The sequence below is a fragment of the Muscardinus avellanarius genome, assembly GCF_963383645.1.
Source record: "Muscardinus avellanarius genome assembly, chromosome: 11".
Lineage (NCBI taxonomy): Eukaryota > Metazoa > Chordata > Mammalia > Rodentia > Gliridae > Muscardinus > Muscardinus avellanarius.
The window spans coordinates 43,434,815-43,456,065 of record NC_137797.1 but is presented as its reverse complement, the minus strand read 5'-3'; the positions used below and the strand labels follow the sequence as shown (position 1 = coordinate 43,456,065).

The 21,251-nt window shown below is 35.2% G+C and overlaps 1 protein-coding gene across 3 annotated transcripts in view; it reads left to right on the top strand.

Annotated features, from left to right (window-relative positions):
- The window catches only part of NAV3 (neuron navigator 3), a gene marked incomplete at both ends in the record, with an annotated part of 410,033 nt that overhangs the window by 372,371 nt on the left and 16,411 nt on the right, over positions 1-21,251 (top strand). The window contains 10 exons of one of the 3 annotated variants that reach the window (XM_080705148.1): positions 41-162; positions 1,030-1,050; positions 1,729-1,901; positions 2,189-2,254; positions 3,482-3,635; positions 5,262-5,436; positions 10,271-10,368; positions 13,143-13,238; positions 13,567-13,735; positions 15,763-15,998. In XM_080705148.1, the coding sequence (XP_080561274.1) occupies positions 41-162; positions 1,030-1,050; positions 1,729-1,901; positions 2,189-2,254; positions 3,482-3,635; positions 5,262-5,436; positions 10,271-10,368; positions 13,143-13,238; positions 13,567-13,735; positions 15,763-15,998 (1,310 nt within the window). The remainder of the gene's footprint in view (positions 1-40; positions 163-1,029; positions 1,051-1,728; positions 1,902-2,188; positions 2,255-3,481; positions 3,636-5,261; positions 5,437-10,270; positions 10,369-13,142; positions 13,239-13,566; positions 13,736-15,762; positions 15,999-21,251) is intronic. The other 2 variants (XM_080705149.1, XM_080705150.1) reach the window with 2 other exon arrangements.

Sequence of the window (21,251 nt, the reverse complement as noted above, 5' to 3'; positions counted from 1 at the left end):
GACTTTATGAGCAAAAGTAATACTTTCTTTCTGTTACTAGATCTGCGCATCAGAAGACAGCATTCCTCAGAAAGTGTTTCTAGTATCAACAGTGCCACAAGCCATTCCAGCATTGGCAGTGGTAACGATGCTGACTCCAAGAAGAAGAAAAAGAAAAACTGGGTAAGCCACTGTCACTCATCTAATTCTTCAGCTTACTGTTGCACAGTGACAGGCTTTTTCTTCCCTCCGGGGCTTTAGAAATTTGCAGCAATTTGCAGACTCCCATTCAAGTGGCTGACACCTCAAGTGTTAGACTTACCTTCAAGATTAAGGTGGAACGGGTTCAGGCTGGAGTCACATCTAAAAGCAATGGTGTATTGTCAGGGTGGAGAGAAAGATGATGGCGATGACAGTAGTGGTGGTGATGGTAATAGTGATGGGGATGGTGATGGTGGTGGTGGAAGAAAACAAGAATAGGAGTTGAAGAAGGGAAAGAGCGGACTTGGAAGGGTACCACCTCACTCCTGTAATCAACAGAGCCTACCGTGTGAATAAAGTATCACCCATAAGAAACCATATGCATAAGCATCTGTCTGCATGTTTTGTTGTTTTGCTTTGTTCTGTTTTGTTTTTATAGAAAGAACATAGTGCTAATATAGAAATTACCTTTAAATAATCTTTAACAGAAATATGGAAATAATTCCTAAGTTTGCTAGAGTAATTTTCACTCTAATTGATGATAAAAGCAACCACTAGACAACTGAGGGCAAGATGCTATCATGGCAGAAAGTTTAAACACAATTAATTGAAGGTTATTGTTTTTCTTTTAATACCATGAAACAAAGAAAGGTAGTTAAATTAAGATAGTTTTTGATAAAAATCCAAACAGAACTATCAGAGGATTTTAGCAGAGTGCTTCTTTCTATAAATAATGAAAAAAATATCTCTTTTGTTTTGAAAAAATGTTTATGCAGGTAATATTTTAAAATACTGATCAGCCTTCATTCCCTTGATTTGTAATTCCACACTCTTTCATGTTTCTGCAAGGTGAACTCTAGAGGAAGTGAGGTGAATATAACCCATGGACAATTTGGCATGCATCTATACAAAAAACCCTACCTTGGCATGAATGCTATTCATTTTGGCAGTAGGCTTTTATACCTTTTAAAAACAGATTACCTTGTATGTCTTTTCTTTATGTCTTTTCATTTTAATCTCAAACTTCAAGAGAAGTAAAACCACTTTCTGAATAGAGCTGTAGGGGAGACCAATTCTGGTTTTGAATAGTCTGGGATTTGAAATTTTGAATAGAAAAATCACAATTAATGAAGTGTTAGGTGAATTTGATTTCATTTTGCTTTTTAAGTTTGTACTGTCAGCAGGATATGACTTGATTGTAGCGCTAAAGTGGCCATTTAAAACAAATTGCCTTGAAGAGAGAAGCATTGGGAATGGAGATCCCTTCAAGGTACTTAGTTTTAAATGAGTGCTCTGACAGCCATACCCTTGACCTTGCACTACTGCAAAGCCTTTCATGTTTGCGCTGTGCTGGATTAATACAAGGATAAAGGAAAACACAAAAAGCAGTATCATTGTTTCTAGAGATACTGTGCTGCAACTGTTAATACTCCGCTTATATCTACTGACCCCAGGCAGTGGCTAGATGGCACCTGCAAACTAACGCCCCAAAGCAGCAGCCCTTCAAGTGCAAATAGACAAGAGAGGTAATTGCTGTCCTTCTTTCAGCTACGAAGTTCTTTCAAACAAGCCTTTGGAAAGAAAAAGTCCACCAAGCCTCCTTCTTCACATTCGGATATTGAAGAACTTACTGATTCATCCCTTCCGGCATCCCCCAAGTTGCCCCATAACGCTGGTGACTGTGGTTCAACATCCATGAAGCCCTCTCAGTCAGCCTCAGCGTAAGTTCACTCCCCCTTGCAGAATTCTAACCTTGGTTAAGAAATATCTTCAGGCCAAGCCCATACTTATGTCCTAGAAGCAACCAGTTGTACTTTCATAACCACAGTATATTTCTGTAATGGGGAGTTTTCAAATCTTGCTGGAAGAGATAGCATTTGTTTCTCTTTTACTTTTTATGTTAGAATTAAGTGTTTCTAGATCTCATTTTCTGCTTTTCTCAATCATTATTCTCACTTCTTTTTACTCATGTTCATTCATGCGTCTGCTGAACTGTATGTACATGCAGGTCACCTCTTTTCTGGCCACCAAAGAAACGGCAAAATGGCCCTGTGATCTACAAGCACAGATCCCGGTAAAATAGTGTGATGCATGCCATCCTCAAGACACAGTGTCTAACCCGCAGCAGTGTTTGCTTTTGCCTTTTCTAAAATCACTCACATGCATTTCAACCACAAATCTCTCCTCTTCCTGGTTTTCTACTAAAATTTAGTTTTCCAAAACCAACCTGCTATCAATTTTTCTTTGATTATATTAGATATTCCAAGGTATTTCTATAGTAGACCACTTTTAGATAGAATACAAAAGAACACATTTAGAATATACAAATGATCTTTAATATGGTGATTCCCTTTGTTTTATAGAGTGTTTAAATCAGATTTTCTTTTATGATATGACAGTGACTTTCAGAGAACTGTCAGATAGGACAGCATCACTATGATTTAGCTATATAATTTCATCACTTATAGAGAAAGGAAGAATGTGAAATGCCATTTTGTGATGAAAACCCTATTTCTCAAAATTTAAGTGGAAAAGGTATTAGCTGGTATACGGTAAATTCTTTGGATAGATTGTTTATAAATCTGTTCACAAAAGAAGAAAACAAAACAATAAAGAAATGACATATACGACCTTCACACAGTCCCCTCCCCAAATAGCCTGCTAATGTGAGCTGAAGTCTGTGACTTAGCTTCTTTAGCTGTGATCTTCTAAATCAGCTGAGCCTAACAGGAAGGTTATATAATACTCATCCATTATTTAAATGTCCAAAACTAATCTCTTTAATTTATTTTCTACAATATTTATATTGGATTTTTCATGATAACTGAATGAGAGCACTGAGGCAAATAAGGCTATATTTTATGCAATTTTACAAAAGCAGAAATCAACATTTTGAGGATGTAATAACTCAGCTTTTAAAGAGGACTGCTTCACATATTGTAAATAGAAGTTAACATTACTTGAAATATATAGAATGAAATGTAATAATACTGTGACTCTTATGCACTATAAATACCAGCAACTGGGGAATTTTAAGAATTTTACTTTATATTCTATAAGAGTTTGTTATTCTTAGGCTTCAAAAAAGGAAGAAATGATTAAAACCAAAATACAGTTTTCAATTTTGGACTTATGATTGTCCTAACATTGGTAAAATACTTTCTTCTTTTCTCTAGGTTATTCCAGCAAATGATTTCTGTACCTGCTGGATACTATTGCAGATTAGTCTTTAAAGAGGCATTGTGTTTCCTAGCCCACCGGCTTCCCACACCACTAAATTTATGTTTCTTTTTTTCTTCAGGATTTGTGAATGCACAGAGGCTGAGGCAGAGATAATTCTGCAGCTGAAGAGCGAGCTCAGAGAAAAGGAATTAAAATTAACAGATATTCGGCTGGAGGCCCTCAGCTCGGCTCACCATCTCGATCAGATCCGGGAAGCTATGAACCGTATGCAGGTCTGTGTAGGAACATTTTCAGGGAACAAAATGGAGAGAGAAAAATACTGTGTTTTCTCTTCTCATGGTTATTATGCAACAAATTCCACTTTTATGCCCAGCAAGAAAATGTACTCCCTTTATTCAGTCTTTGCAACTCAGTTTTTTTAAATTTAGTTTTTTGTTGGTGCATTGTAGTCATACATTTCAATGGAGTACAAAATGGTAGAGGCATACATGCACACATCATTCATTTAGCACTTCCCTACCTCCGACTCCATGGCCCCATGCCCTTCCCCTCCCTCCTGTTGGGCTTAGTGATTGATTTTGGTATGTTTGTGAATGTACATCATGTACATTAGGGAATTTTCCTCTTCTTCCTTCCCATCCCTATCAGTTAGGTTGCCTTATTTGCTCATCTATATTTTTCTCCTTCTTTGTCTAGAGCTCCTCTTATGAACCCTTTTCTCCTTAGCTTCTGAATATTAGGGAGAGCATCTGAATTTTTTACTTTTTGTGATTGGCTAATCTTAATACAGAATAGGGAATTTTGTCAAATCCAAGGTTGGAAGTGGGAGTGCAAACTAGCCAACTCTGCTCAGGGATCATTCAAGACAGGTGCACCGGTGATGGGTGCAAACTGGGAGCTAAGCATTAGAGCAGCTACTATAATTCATACTTCTTTACTTTTCCATCAGTTACTTTTTTGTATAGCTTTTAAAAAAAAATTTCTTTTGAAAACTGGCTTTCAAATGCCTTCACCTGTTTTCTATTGAAAAACAAAAATAATGAGGAAACTACGGAATGGCAACACAAGCTTTTTGAATATAGAAGTAAAAGTGATTTCAAATGCCATCTGTAAAAGTAAAGCTTTTGTATTTTTTTGGAAGCATCTAAAGGCTAAATTCAGAATCAGTCTGTGCTCAGACTAAGTTTCTATTTTATTATTGTAAATGAGTAATCATTTGGTACCACAGACGACTGAAATAAGAAAAGCTCAATGCTGGGCAGATTCATCTGCCACTGGATATATTCATAAAAAGGCTTGGGTTGTTTTTGTGAGATTAATACTCCATCTTGAAAAAATGGAGCCTTTTAAATTTTTTAGCTAATCTGAAGTCATTTTATAGCACCCTATTTATATTATTTTTGTTTTGTTCTGTTATTCTACTCCCTGTGAATTCATAGAACAAGAAATGCGTTTTTTGGCTATGAAATTTTTAAATCATTTTTAAAAGATAAGTGTTAGGAACTATTCAATTCTATTACTCTTAATACAAATGAGACTTAGTCCATAAAATCTTCTCAAGAATAGAATCTTTATTAAAAAAATAGGTAAAGGCTGCAGCTCAGTGTAGAATGCTTTCCTAGCATGCATGGGGTCCTGAGTTCAATTCCCAGCACTATAAATAATACTAATTATGGTAATTGTGCCTATATTTGTGAATACAGAAATACATATATGGGAGAGACAGAGATAAAGTTAACTTTTTTATTTATATGGGAGAGACATTGTTTTCATAATGTGTGTTTATTTATCACATTGCCTCAAACTTTTTTGGAATGAGCAAACTCTGATACTAGCCTTGGTGTCATTTTCTCAGTCAAACCAGCTGATTTTCTTCATGGTATCCATTTTGATTACAGAATGAAATTGAAATACTGAAGGCTGAAAATGACCGGTTGAAGGCTGAAACTGGTAACATAGCGAAGCCTGCAAGGCCACCCTCTGAGTCCTCCAGCAGCACCTCATCCTCTTCCTCCAGGCAGTCCCTAGGGCTTTCTCTCAACAATCTGAACATCACTGAGTCTGTTACCTCAGGTGAGCCAGTGTGCCTGCCCACTGAATCCCAGCGGGCAGGGAACAGGGTGAGGGAACACCTGGAATCTCTACCCTCCTGAAAATGTTAACACAAATTCTCAGAAATAATTCTATTTATATCTTATACATTTATTCTAATTATACTTTCATTTAAATTTTCTAAAGCACATGATGTATTTAAACAAACATATCAAAGTCAATGACTAAGCCAAGCATGGGAAGGAGGGAGAGGGAGGGAATGGAGTGGACTAATTGGGTGATGTGTGCATGTGTGTCTCCGCCATCTTTTATCCCATTAAGATATATGACTACAATGCAGCAATAAAAATTAAAAAATAATAATTGTATTGGTGCATTATAATTATACATCAAAATGAAATTCGAAGTGATCTTCATATATGCACACACTTGGCATGTTACCCTCTCGATTCTACCCTTCTCTCCTTTTCCCTCCATACATGTTAGTGAGATTGGTAGTGATACCTTCATATATGGACATAACACAATCTGAACTATTTCCTTTCACAGTCCTCCTCCTTTTGTCCTCTACCTTTTCCTCCCAATCCCATTTCACTATTCTAGTGATCTCATTTCTCATTTGTCTGAAGCCCCTCATGTTTCTTATTTTTGCTCTAGCTAATTATAGTTTTAATGGAACATAAAATATCTGACAGTAATTCTTAGAGATGCATTTTTGTGTCCTTTTAAAGAAGTTACTTGCACTTGGAAAGCACTTCCTTCATGATTATGAATAGGATGAAGGAATAAAATATTCTCAGTGATGGTCATTAGTGTGTTCATGAATATAATAATAACTCCATAGAATTTAATAGAGTTCTAGTGTACAAAGTCAGTTTCTAAATTAGACTAGACGGTTGTTGCTTAGAGAGAATAGACTGTTGCTACATCTTCCAGTCGGCAGCTCTATTAAATTTTCAACAAACTAAAAAAACATGCTGGATTCTTTTATTGTATTCAAGAGTACTAATGATGGAACAAGGGTACAGTTTTGATTCTATTGAAGATATAATAATATGACATGACTTCATCTTAATGTCTGATGAAGTATTCAATTATAAATTGTAACTGTTCCTATGGCATTGAGTCATTTTATGGATATAAGATTTACTTTAGGAAATGTTTACTGGAGGATCTGTGGTAATTACACATCTTCACCACCAGATGACGCTTGGAAACCAATAATAGGCACATTTCTGGCTCTTAGATTTCCTTGTAGAAGGAAAGAAACTTGGCTGTTTCCCTTACATCACAAATGGAAAGGAGAAAGACAAAAGAAGGAATTGCAGAAAGATAAAGAAACACAGTGTGCTGATGTTGATTACATTTTTAGCAAAACACATCTCTTCAAAAATTAAAAATTTAAAAATTCTTGCCTGGCGTCATGGTGCACGCTTGTAATCCCCGCGCTTGGGAGGCGGAGACAGGAGGATCACTCAGGTTCAAAGCCAGCCGCGCTGGCTTAAGAGACCCTGTTTCCAAATAAAAATGTAAAAATAGGCCTGGGAGTGTAGCCCGGAGGTAGAAGGGCTTCCAGGAACCCCAGTACCACACACACAAAAAAATTATCAGGATTGTCATTCATAATGTAAAACTAAGAGCCTAAATATTTAAAAGGCAATTTAAAACTTCATATAGCTTAGAAATGTTTATAAACATGTGGGGCTATAATTTAGTTTCCATGTAACACTCACACCTGCCACACACACTCCCCTCACTTATGTTACACTTGCTGTTTTTCCTGGGAGAGGTTTCTTCAGGTGATTATCTGATAAGCCAGAAAGACCCAGAGTGAGTCATCATGTGACTTGTCTACTCTCAATAGAATTTAGAATAAATGCATAGAGAAAAGGAGAAATGGTTAGAAGACCAAAATCTACTAAATGCAGAGGAAAAAGTACCTTAAAAATACTATCTCTTATGCTCTCAATAACCCTACAAAGCCCCATTTTATAAACAAGTAAACCAAGACTTAGGAAAGTTACTATCTCAATTTTTCCCTAACATCATGAAACCAAGAAGTAGGAAAACTAATATTTGAAACCATCTCTGGATGAATTAAGTAGCTGGACTGTGTGTGTGTGTGTGTGTGTGTGTGTGTGTGTGTGTGTGTTACTGGTGTTCTGGTGTTGGAACCCAGGGTCCTTCTATTCCAGGCTATACTCCCAGCCTTATTTTATCTTTTATTTGGAAAGAGGGTTTCACTAAGTTGCTGAGAGCCTCACTAAGTAGCCGAGGCTGGCTTTGAACCTGCATGATCCTCCTGTCTCAGCCTCCCATGTTCTGAAATTAGAAGCATGTACTACCATGCCCGGCGGTGGCTGGACTTTTAAAAGTATTATGTTAATTTGGTTTTTTTCCTGTTTTTTGTGTGAATATATTTTCTTTTTTATTTTTCTTTTATTATTATTTTTAATAATTTTTATTGGTGCATTTTAGTCATACATTTCAATGGGATAAAAAAAACTTGTGGAGATATACATGCACACATCACCCAATCAGCCCCTACCCAGTCTCTAACCCCTTCCCTCCCCCTCCCTCCTACCCATGCTTGGCTTCCTGATTGACTTTGATATGTTTAAGTACATCAAGTGCTTTAAAGAGTCTCCCTTATCCTCCCTCTTATCCCCTCAGATATGTCACCTTAATTACTCCTCTATAGGGTCCCTTCTTCATCTAGAGTTCCTCCTGTTACCCATTTCTCCCTAATATTTTGCACATTAAGAAAAACATCTGATTTCTTAAGTAACAACATGTACATAAACTAAGAGTAGTCATTCACTGATCTAATGGTAAATATTTTCCACTGTTATGATAAATACCTTGTTTTAAGCTTAGTTTTTAAGAGTTGATGTGACGTGAAATAAGTGACATATTCTAAGCAAGCTTTAACAGGGATGTAGATCAGCAGTCAGGTTAAACCCCTTGAGATGAATTACAACCCACTCCTCCATCATCTCATACCACTTCCCAACCTTCCTGAGTTCTTATATAATGATGTTTGCACTTATCCTTGTGGACTGAACCTCTTTCCCTGGATATTTACCTACCTAGCACTTCTCAACCTTTTATCTTACCCCAACAATTACCTCCTGGAGGAAGCCTTCCAATATTACCTATCTATTTAGATCTCTCTCCCTTGGGTTACTGTCTGTTTAACTGCCCTGTTGATTTCCTGCACACACTCTGAACTTACCTAGTTGGCAGTGTATATTCCAAAAGAACAGGGGATTCATTTCCCTTCTCACTTTGTTATTCATTCACGATATGCAGCACTTTTCCTGGTATTTCTTATGCTTAATAAACATTTGTTGACTATTGATGAGTAATTTAGCAAATAACTAAAGAGATAATTTGGTTATGATTTACAAGAAACTTAGATATGAAGATCCAATGATCAGCTAATCTAAAATTAGAAAAAGGAGAACTAAAATAATGCTTAAAGAAGTTTTTGATATAATATGTGTACATTATGGCAATTTAATACAAGTATGTAATCTGTAAAAACCAAATTGTGATAATAAGAATTTTGGTCTCCTGAAATATCAATAATTTCATGTATTGAGAATATCCTATTATTTTTTGTCATTCTGAAATATAGATTCTTTTAACTTATAGTTACCCTCACTCTACTAAAGAGCCAGAGGTTATTCCTCCACAGATTTTCATGTTTTTTAGTGGATGGTAGAAAGGCAAATGACAGTCTATGAGGAAGATCTGAGGATATCTAGGAAAACCATCCAATTGTGCAGTAGATAGCTCCTGATGACTTAAGGACTTCTAGTGAAAATCTTCATGTTCTTCAAGCTCTGAATGTTGTTTTCCATTTGAACTGTCTTATGGTGGTGTTTTACTCTTTCCATTGTTGAATTACATATCATTATTGATATAGTAGAAACAATCTCACTTTCAGGAGCCATCTTATTAAATTGTTGTCTTCATAACGTTACAGTTATAGCCTTTGTCTCTATGAAATTATTGTTGGAACAGAGGAGCCAGCTTGTCACTAGGCATGTGTGTTCTTTAGCCCATAACTGAGTTTCCTTTATCTGCAGAACACTAACTTCACATTAGGCATGGCTTGATAATAACACCATTGTTGAAGAAAAACATGTTTGGGATAGTTTTCTATACTAATCTCTAAATGTATTATAGCAGATTATGAAAATTCATCTTTAATCACATTGAAAAACTGATATTTTAAAGGCTGGCTGACTTTATCATGCTTCTGTGACTTTTAGATGATTACTAGAAACAGTATTTTGGTTTTGAAACTATTAACACAAAAGGTAGAAAAGAGAAATAATATATTTCTTTAGGGAAGTACAATGCCATGGTTACAATTCAACAATAGTACCTAATAATGATAGATACAAGGCAGGTAGTAAAACAGCTGTGTATGTGCTGAATGCTTGAAAATAACTCCACTTGACAGCCAATCTTAGTACCACTGCATTCACAAATGTATGGGTATTAAACTTGGGTGTGTTAGCCAGATTGCTTTGGGGTTTGTTACAGTTATAATATTACTCAGACATATGTATAATAGGAAAAGAAAAAAAACTCATATTCTCCTTCAGAGAGTGGTCTTAGATGAAGATCTTCAGAAAGAGAAATAAATTCTTAGATTGAAACATTAGCCCAAGCACATAGTTTGTCTTCTTGTAAACTGAAGTTTTCAAACCATCTTGGGAAGAATGGGAAGCAGATTCCACTGTATAAAATAAGACTATGAGGGAGAAAATAGGGACTGTAAACAGATGTGAGCTAATGTTAATCAATCCTTTGTGCCTGTGTTTCTCTTAAAATTTGGTAGATATTTTGCTGGATGATGCTGGTGATGCAACTGGACATAAAGATGGCCGCAGTGTGAAAATTATAGTCTCCGTAAGCAAGGGCTATGGTCGAGCAAAGGTATTTTTTTAATCTTCAATTCTTTATAACTAAAGGATGAGCTGGGCGTGGTGGCGCACGCTTGTAATCCCAGGATTTGGGAGGCTGACACCGGAGGATCGTGGTTCGCGGACAGCCTCAGCTACTTAGTGAGGCCCTCTGCAACTTAGTGAGACCTTGTTTCAAATTAAAGAATAAAAAAGTAGGGCACGGGGTGTAGCTCGGAGGTTGAATGCCCCTGGGTTCCATCCCCAGACCCACCAAAATAAATAAATAAATAAATAAATAAATAAATAAATAAATAAATAGTTTCTCTGAGGATAAATGAATATTGGAATCATCAGAAAGGCATACATTCTGCTGAGTTGAGTAGACCAAATTTTATATTTTCATGGTTGTTCTGATGAAGATCATATTGGAGGTATTTGCTTCAGCATTACCTTAGTGTGGTATATAAGCCTAAAAGGCAGGGACAGGAAAGAAATGACATTGCCATACTGATAGAAACATGTGTTACACGTATCTATTCTCAAAAAAACAATATTGGCTGCCATCCCCCTCACTTCTAAAACTTCAGGAAATAATAAATGGCTCCTTTGCATGCATATCTTGCTTACCATACTATTCCAGTGTCACTTGTAAATTACAGGTAAAGTTTATGGTGTAGTAACATGTCACTAGAGCTGTCAATATGACCTTTGTACAAAAAGAGGATAAATGGATATTGGAAGCATCCGAAAGGCACACATTCTACTGAGTTCAGGAGGCCAAATCCCATTTATGCGACTTGTCTCCATCATTTTCAAGCAAAGTCCTAACTGGTCAGCTAGTATTTTAATTCTTTTTTATTGAAATATCACCTTCAATCAGTAATGCCATTTGACTCCTATCATCTTTCCTAAATCTAGAAAGATGTGTTTTTTAGGTTGCACTTTTAGTTGAGGAGCCAAGACTATAAATTTTAAATATCCAACTTTTTCCTATAAAATAGTGAATCCTTTGGAATTTTAAAATAATTGAAGTACTTTAGTTTGAAAATTGAGAGAGATAGACTCGTGAATTTTTACATTGAGCAAATGTTCTGAAGAATCTAATGCCATAAACTTTTTGCTTGAACTGCAGATTCATGCCTTCTTTTCCCAAGTGGGTCTTTATGTATAATAGTCTCAGTGAAATCTAAAGTTACTCTAATTTAAAAGCAGCTGTTATAAAGTACCATATAAGCATGCATTCAGACTGCATTATAAACATACTAGAAGCTAAATTTACCTTTTAAAAATAATTGTCAAAGACATTGTCTTTGAACATATTTTCTAATAAATCTTCTGACAAAGTAATTGTTTCAGCTGACCAGGGCTATAACAATAAAGTTCAAAGAAGGGAAGGCTTAAACATCAAAAATATGTTTTCTCATAGCTCCAGAGGATGGCAAGTTCAAGAGCAGGTCTGTCCCATTTGGTTCCTGGTGAGGGTTTTCTCTTTCGGTGACAGATGGTCAACTTCTCAATCTGTTCTCACAGGGCCTTATGTCCGTGCTTCTGGGAGGGAAAGAGAAAGAGACAGTAATCTGATCACCAGGGCCTTGACTTCACAATGTGATCTAACCCTGCCCATCTATTGAAACCTCATATCCAGATACCATCGCATTGTGGGTTAAGGCTTCACCATATATATTTGAGAGGGGGATGTAGACATTCAGCCATAACAGTAATAAAAAAAAAAAAAACATTCAGTTGTAGATTTCTCAACTTTTTCTGGAAAAGGTATTGGCTTCAAATTCAGATTAGAACTCAATAACAGTAAAAGTTACACCTCTAGGGTCTAGTATAAATAAATAAATTGAGGCTCAAAGCCAGCTAATTAATTCACATTACTTAATTAGGTGGTAGCTATTGTGTGATATAGAATCCATATCTTGTAACCCTTGACCCTGTCATTCTCATATCATAATGGCCACCTGATTGGTGACTAGAAACAGGATTATGATATATTAATTAGGCATATTTACTAGTATCATATTTACTCTTTCATGTAACTTTTATCAGTGAGCATAAAAGAGATTCCAATTCAACCACAGACCTGGGATTGTTTACATTTTCAATATTTCTATAAATTTCTCAAAACCCCATTCTATAAAAAATATAGATTTGGACCCATTATTTGTATTATAAAAGTATTCCTTGCTTGATATGATGAGTCTCATATGTTTCTCTAAGAAGTTCTTTGAAAATAGTAAATTTTATGATAAATTCAAAACTGACCTTGTTTTATAAATATGCAAATACCATATTGCTGTGAATATTCTAATTAAAAAATTTTGGATTAGATTTTAGATTAAAATTGAAGTATGAAAATAAGTAAGTATTGGACTTATTAGAGATAAGATCACAAAACAGATAAAATTCTAAGATTTACATGATATAGTGCTATTTATCTTTCAACATTTTACTCCTAAAAAGCTGCACCTCTTAGAAACCTATCAATGGTGTTAGACCCTTCTCTGTTTCCCTTTTCCTTTCCCTTCTATTGAATATATCACCAGTTTTTCTTGACATATCATTTCATCTAATCTCTTCCTTTCTTGTTTTTGGTGATATCACAATTATTTATTTGTCTGTTTTTTTTTTTAGGGTAGGTTTTATTTTATATAACCCACCATATGTATCTGTTACTCTCCACAGGTTTATAAATTTGTTATTTTTAATTACTAATTACATCAATAAGTTTTAGTAGAAAACATAATAAAATAAAATGGCCAGTTGTATTTTATCTTACTTTATTTTGTTTTTATTTAGGATCAGAAATCTCAGGCATATTTAATAGGATCCATTGGTGTTAGTGGAAAGACCAAATGGGATGTCTTAGATGGAGTAATTAGACGTCTTTTTAAGGTAAGCTGTGTAGGATAGCCTGGTGTCAGTCTTCTCATGTGTTCCATTTTAGATGGTTTGAAAAGCATAGACTCATTTTATTCTCCTCTTTTCCATTTCAAATAAGAAAAACTTTCTTTCTCTCTTTGTGCTATTTAATATTAACAGTTCTTATATTACCTATGTCTAAAATTCTTTTTTAAAATCTTTTATTGGTGCATTGTAGTCATATATCTTAATGGGGTGCAAGATGGTGGAGACATCTACTTTTATATCTCCATAAGTTTGTATTCATTGCATATGTTTTAAACCTCTGTTTTGACTTACATTTTTGTGTGTACCATTTTAGGAATATGTATTCCGAATTGATACATCTTCTAGCCTTGGTCTGAGCTCTGACTGCATTGCTAGCTACTGTATAGGAGATTTAATTAGATCCCACAACCTAGAAGTGCCTGAACTGTTGCCTTGTGGATACCTGGTTGGCGATAATAACATCATCACTGTGAACCTGAAAGGTAAAAGTCAAAGTTTAAAAAAAAAAAAAAAGCCAGGCATGGTGGCATATGCTTGTAATGCTAGTACTTGAGAGGCTGAGACAGGAGGATTGCTCAGGTTCAAAGCCAGCCTCAGCTACTTGGTGAGGCTCTCAGCAACTTAGTGAGACCCTGTTTCCAAATGAATAGATCTGGGAGTGTATCTCAGAGGCAAAAGACCTGGGTTACATCCCCAGTACCACCAAAGAAACAAAAAGTTACCATTGTAATTTCTTACCAATAGCTCCTCATTTTTTTGTAGTTTCCCTTCAAATTTTCCTGTTAGTAAATGATTTTAACCACAAATAGTTCTGCTTTGAAATGACTGTGTTGATTAATAAAAAGAAAATCCTACTTAAAATACTAAAATCCAAGTAAGTTTTTGAGTTTTGTAATGTTAAATTTAGAATACAATTTTGAAGATTCATAGGTTCACGAAAGAAAATATGACTTAAGTCATTTCATATTTCTAGATTTTCTCTAGTATTATCTTTCACTAGATAGAAACTCAAAAATATTATATATTACAGAGTAATATGCTCATTGTCATCATTTTCATTTAAAAATATGTACTCAATAAATGGCCACTGAAGCTAAAGAATGAAGGAAAAATCAGGATAAGAAATTCTGCTTCCTTTGCTTTGGATGATGTGACTAATTATAGGCTAATGTAATACCTGAAATAAGCTTGCCTCCACAATTTCTTGTTTGTGTATGTTCTAGAATCAGAATGCATTTATATAAACTATGGGTTAATAGAGGACTCGTCAATATTTGATTTGTGATTAAAATAATTGGCTTAGTAAAAGGAGATACTGTTGTTCTTCTTCCTAATTCCTTGCTAAACATCATAGTTTGTGTTCTTCAGCAACTTAAGTGGTTGTACAGCTGAGATGTGTAAAAAGGTATTTAAAAAGGGGGCGGGGGAGCATTTAAAAAAGAAAACATACACATGCATCCATATGTAAACTTCATATTTCTTTCTTTATTTAATTATTTTATGATACTAAAGACTGAACCTAGGAGCATTATACCTCCAAGTTACACCCCCAGCCTTTTAAATGTTGTTTTGTTTTGAAACAAGGTCTTGTTACTTTGTTGAGAGTTTCATTACATTGTTAAGGCTGTCCTGGAACTTGGAGCCTCCTGTCTCAGCTTCCCAAAACTGGGATTACAGGCATGTGCACCACACCCAGCACATTTATTCTTAATAAAAAGCTAACCATTTTCAAAGTGAAAGATCTTATGATAGAAGTTATAATGCTTCCATTTCTCTCTGGAAACACAGTGGAAAATGTGAAATAGTCAGTAGAGGGAAACCTCAACAATAGGGAGCAGCTTGCTCTCATTTGGATACTGACTGGGCTTTCTTACTGATAAATTTGCTGCCTCAAGCCGGGCGTGGTGGCGCAGGTTTGTAATCCCAGCATTTGGGAGGCTGAGACCAGAGGATCACGGTTTGTGGACAGCTTCAGCTACTTAGTGAGGCCCTTTGTAACTTAGTGAAATCATTTTAAAATAAAGAATAAAAAATAAGGCTGGGAGTGTATCTCAGAGGTAAAATGTCCCTGGGTTGCATCTATAGTAACACACATATACACACACACAAACACACACACACACAAAATGGCCACTCAGGTTTGTAGGATAAAAATATTTTTGTTGTACTAGCGATGGAACCCAGAGGTATTCTTAGTGTCATACTTAGCCCAATTTTATTTTTTATTTGGAAACGAGGTCTCACTAGGTTGATGAAAGTCTTACTACTTGCTGAGGTTGTCCTCAAACCTGTGATCTTTTCTCAGCCTCCCAAGTATTTGGGATTACAGGCATGCACCATCATGCCTGGCTAGAAAAATATCTTGCAAGGAGAGCATTCCTATAACTAACAAAGCTTTGTTGCTGGTTAACACTGTATTTGTGTGTGTGTGTGTGTGTGTGTGTGTGTGTGTGTGTGTGTGTGTGTGTAAAACAGTAAGACATGCTATTCTCTTTGTTTCTTCCTTCAGGGGTAGAAGAAAACAGTTTGGACAGTTTTGTTTTTGATACACTGATTCCTAAACCAATTACCCAAAGGTACTTTAACTTGTTGATGGAGCATCACAGAATTATACTCTCAGGACCCAGTGGTACTGGAAAGACCTATTTAGCAAACAAACTTGCTGAATATGTAATAACCAAATCTGGGAGGAAAAAAACAGAGGATGCAATCGCCACTTTTAATGTGGATCACAAGTCAAGTAAGGTGAGTCACAGAATCCTAAGAGAACAGCTGTTATTTATCCATAACTGTCTTAAGCAATTAATTTTCAAGATCATGTGAGACTCTCATTTTGTATGTGGAAAAAAGTATTAATCTCTTTGACTAAAACTACAATCTGGTGAATTAACACATCTTGCTTTATAAATTTGAACAAGACTGCTATTTTCAATAACATTCAATTTTCAGGAACTCTACAAGGCTCTGGGATTATACAGAATGAAATTATATAGAACCTCTGTTGTCTGATTTCTTTGAGACATCTATTTAGGAAGTATTTAAGTAGAAAGAGGTTTGGTTTATGGAAGCAAGAGGAAAAATAACTCTTCAGGGCTTTATGGAAAGGCAATATTTGGTCAGAGTATCAACAGATAAGTAGGAATTGGCTGGGACATTGCAACAAGGAGGATTTGTGGATAACTGAAGTATTCTAGGCAGCAATTCTGGGAGAGTGGTATTTAGTTTAAGTTACATTTCCATAGGAGGTGTGTTTAGGAACCTTAAGAAACTGAACAATATTCCATTTCACCATCAGCCAAGGCCCAAGGTGCCATACTACTCAACTCCTATTACATAAGTAGGAGGATCCATAAAACCTAGCCAGCACATTCATATGTACTGAGTAAAATAACGAATCCTAAAAACAGAACTACTTGGTAGCTAACATGTTCCTAAAATTAACCTACTTTTATTATCTTATGTTTTAAAATAAGAATAAATGCTGATTTCCCAAGGGCCCCTTGGGGAAACCTCAATTGCTATTTTTATAAATAGTACCATGAGAGAATCCCAGTGATACTGGGCCATACTGCTTTCCTAAGGATAACCTGGTTACATGGTCCTAACTAGCCCATTCCCCCAGAAAGCTCAGGTGTCCAAGTTTGCAGAAATAAATTTAACTTATAAAACTTTTGGATTATTGACCAAAGCCAAAATTATAGTTTAGCAAATTAAAAGTTCTAAATGGAATAGGTATTAAGTTCTTAACACTTACCAGTTGTGGGACTTAGGGTCAGTTAGTGAAATTCTTTGTGCCTTCATTTGTTCTTATTTGAAATATGGGGAAAACATTAGAATTGTGGTAAGAACAAAATGAGTATATGTATATCTGTGTGTATGTATGAGTATATGTATATCTGTGTGTATGTATGTGTGAGAGCCAGCTGCAGAATAACATAAGTAGCAAATACAATATGAAGTTTTCCTGCAATTATTAATTGCATCCATTGGATCAGTTATTAACTGTATCTCAATTAAAGTACATACACATGAAAAGTGTCTCACATGTATACAGAAGAACAATGATGTACATAAAACACAATGGGATATCTTAAAAGCTAAATAAATACAGCCCATAGATCCTGAATATTTCCTCAGATACCATCACTATTCAAATTGTGTTGAAGCACTCATTGTTACTTCAACTAAAGAGAGGCATAGAACCTAAAGTAGCATACTTGATTCTATGACAAAGTAGAAGAAACATCATTGAATATTTGTCTTAGCTGACATAGTTAATGCTTTCTGTGATTGTATCTCCTTATACCTTTAATAAAAGCCTTTTAATATACTTAATTTTTTCTAGTGAAAAAAGATGAAAGAATAGAGGTCTTTTAGGCATCCTCAGAATTATCTTTGTTTTTTTCCTGAGTATTGATAGACCAGAACTCTTTATAAGTTCCTTAATGAAAAAGAAAAAACCTTACTGGCTAGAAAAATATATTTATTAGAGAAGAACACGGCATCTATACATATATGTGGATTTATGTATCTATCTCTGAACTGAAAAGTATATATAATATAATATGTATGTGAATGCATATCTACTAAAATATATATGTATACTTATATAAGTACATACACACACACACACACACACACACACACACATATATATATATATATATATATATATATATATATATATTCTTCTGCCTTACTAGATGTGGATATATATGGATATATCTTACATATGTATAGGTCTCCATCCTTATGTATTAAGAAAAGGTTTAGTACTTGGGGATATTCTTGATAATCTTATGTTAGTGACATTTTAACATTTTTTATTAAATATTTCTAATGCTCAGTTTTAATTTTTTAGCAAAAATATCATTTGTGTCATTATTAGGTCAGTTTTGTTTTTGCAAAGTAATGAAAACATAAAAATAATTTCCGGGAATACTTGAATGTAACTAATGATGCTAGGAATCCATAATAATAATAATAAAAAATTATGGACAGATCACATGACATTCGTCACCAAGAAAGCACAAAATACATCTTAAAAATGTTTGTTGTTTCTTTATGGCTGTTATGAATAAGCTGTTGGTAATGCTGGAAACAAGAGTGACTGCCAAACAATTTAGCAAATTATTTTCAAATTGACAGAAAATCCACATTTATTTGGGGGAAATTTGTGTGGGGTGAATGAGAATGATATAAAAGAAAAGAAGATGACAAGTTGAGAGCATCTTATGAATACCTGCTAACAGTATAGACTTACCAAAGTAAAATGCTAATGAGGCATGAAATAATAAATCCTTTCTCTGACACGATGGAGCTCTGCAATTGTGGATGTGTGCTATGCTTTGCCATAGATAGCACTGAAGAGACACAGCAAAAACAAATCAAAGAAACCATCAAATGAAAAAACTCTTTTCATTTTTCTGGTACCTCTTCATTTTACATTCTGTTCCTCTTCCCACACTTCAAGCCCTCCCTCAGGTTGCCAGCTGGAATATTTTGATTGAGAGCAGAGCACATAAACAATTACACTTTGTGACATTTGATATAGCAGGCCCAGAAGGCTAGAGATGGATTTAGTAAAGAATATGTGGCCAGCTAAAGCCACTCGGAATGTTAGCTGGGAAAAGATCTGAAAACTGCACTTGGCAGATTCAATTTTAGTGTGTCCAGAATCAAAATCAGAGAAACTCATGATCAACCACTTTTATGGAACTATGGTGTTCTGTCTATATTTTCAAAGTATGGACATAGGATGCATATCATTGTTAACATCCACCTGGTAGACACCTCTGCTTTCTTCTACCTTACTACATGTGCATATGAACATGTATGACATCAGTACCTCTATCTAAAATTTTATCCCTGTCAAACCAGACTGAGAATCACAAATCAATCTCAAGAGATCTATGAAAAAACTAATGTATAATATGAAAAACTCTTTGGGTGTGTTTGTTTCTACATGTTACTGATCCATAATCCCCCCACTTTCCTTCTCGATGCCCTTCCCCATGTACAGAAAGTTGCTATAGTTGATCTTCCGTTTCTAGAAATTCTGGATTTCGTGGTTAGCATTTGTTCCTTTTCTTTTCTACTTCCCTGGTAAGATCCCCTCAGTCTCTTTCACTGATGGCCCACCCACCAGTAAATGAAAATATTCCCCAGCATTCTGTTCTCTCTCACTTTTGTTACACTTGGAATGATTCCCATGTCTTCAATTTGTGTCGAATGTTGTGGCTGATGAATTAAACACTATGAGCCACACTCAGTTTCCCAAACTTGTAAGTTCTGTAAGAGTTTACACATATGTTTCCATTCTGCTAAATACATGAGTATAGAAGTGACAATTTCAGCTCTAAAAAATGAAAGAGGCCCATCCTCTCTCATTCATTTCTGCCACCCTCCTTCCCAAACTAACAAACTCTACTAGTTGAGTTTCAAGTATATTCTAACTGCTTTATCCACCATTACCCTAACATTTTCTTTTACTATTTTGGTGACTTTATTCATTCACATTAGGGGAAACAGAATATCTTTTCATAATTAAATTCGGATCACCTTAAAATTCTCCAGTGTTTTTCCATTGCTCCCTGAACTAAATAAAAAAAATACTGTACTGTTCTCTGCTCATCCCTCTACTGTCTCTTGACTTTAGCAATTTCAGTATTCCCTTCACTGGCCTCTCTTCTTTCTTTCCATTATACTTACTGAACAGTTAAGTGACACCTTTGTTTTACTCAGTCCCCAGAATATTCAGTGTTTCTACATTACCAACTAGAAAAGCTCCCTGATCTTATCCATGACTTACAATTGCAGACTTTGCAATGTATTTGCCACCATTTGCTTTCACAAGACATACAATACTCACCCTTGCTTACGAGGTTATCATATTTACATGGTTCTGCCTTTGATTTCTTTTCCTCGTATTTGGAAAGTTATTCACCTGTTTCCGAACATCACAATTACTACCTAAGCCTAAAAATATAGGGTTAGTAGCAAATAATACTAGCACCAGATAGTCTTCCAGAAGCTTTGTATAATCTTTATATACTGTCAACAAAATCTTTGATCTGTGCAAGTAATGTATTTTTGACAGGTAATTATAATTATATATGTACTTTCCTAACTTTCTATTCGAGATAATAAGCTCCTTATTTTTTTTTACTTCTAATTAATCATTATATGCCTCAAATTTTGTTTTCTTTGATAAATAAATTGCTCTCCCCTGCTGACATCAGACAAGCTTGCAGACATATCAGAGGTTCACAGTTATTTATCTAATAAAATATCACTTCCTCTGCATGGATTCAGTTCTTTTTGTTTTTTCTTCATTTTACACACCACTACCATGTACTATAGTCTCCTGCAACAACAGAATCTTTGTTATTTCCAGAAATACACATTCACATTTTCTAACATTGGTATTTTTATGATACTAAGGATTGAACCCAGGGACATTCTACCTCTGAACTACAACCCAACCTTGTTTATCTTTTATTTTAAAGCCAACACACACTGGGCCCTAATATATGATCTCCTGCCTCAGCCTACCAGGTAGTGGTATTAAAGATATGTGCCACTGTGCCTGGCAATTTTTTTATTATTATTTTTAAAATTTTACATTTTTTTCTCTATTTTGTTGTCTGAACCTTAAATCTGGGCCAGATGCCTATCTTAAAATTTCCTAGTTTTTTGTACATTTCACTTACTATGTCATACATAGTATTAACTCACTTGTTGGCCTGCTTCTCTGCTAGCAATTTTAGCTTCCTAGAACACATATTATTATTTTCTATATCTTTAAATCTTTGGTGCCAGAGTACCTGATGCATAGAAAGTGTTTGACAAATATGTGTTGAAATAATGAATAGTTAAAAACTCATCAGTTGGAATTTTACTCATTCAAGATTCATCTCAAGTGCTAACCTCCCCAGGAAGCCTGTCAGGAATCTCCCAGTTGACATACTAACCCCTCTTTCCACTACAAGCCTCCCT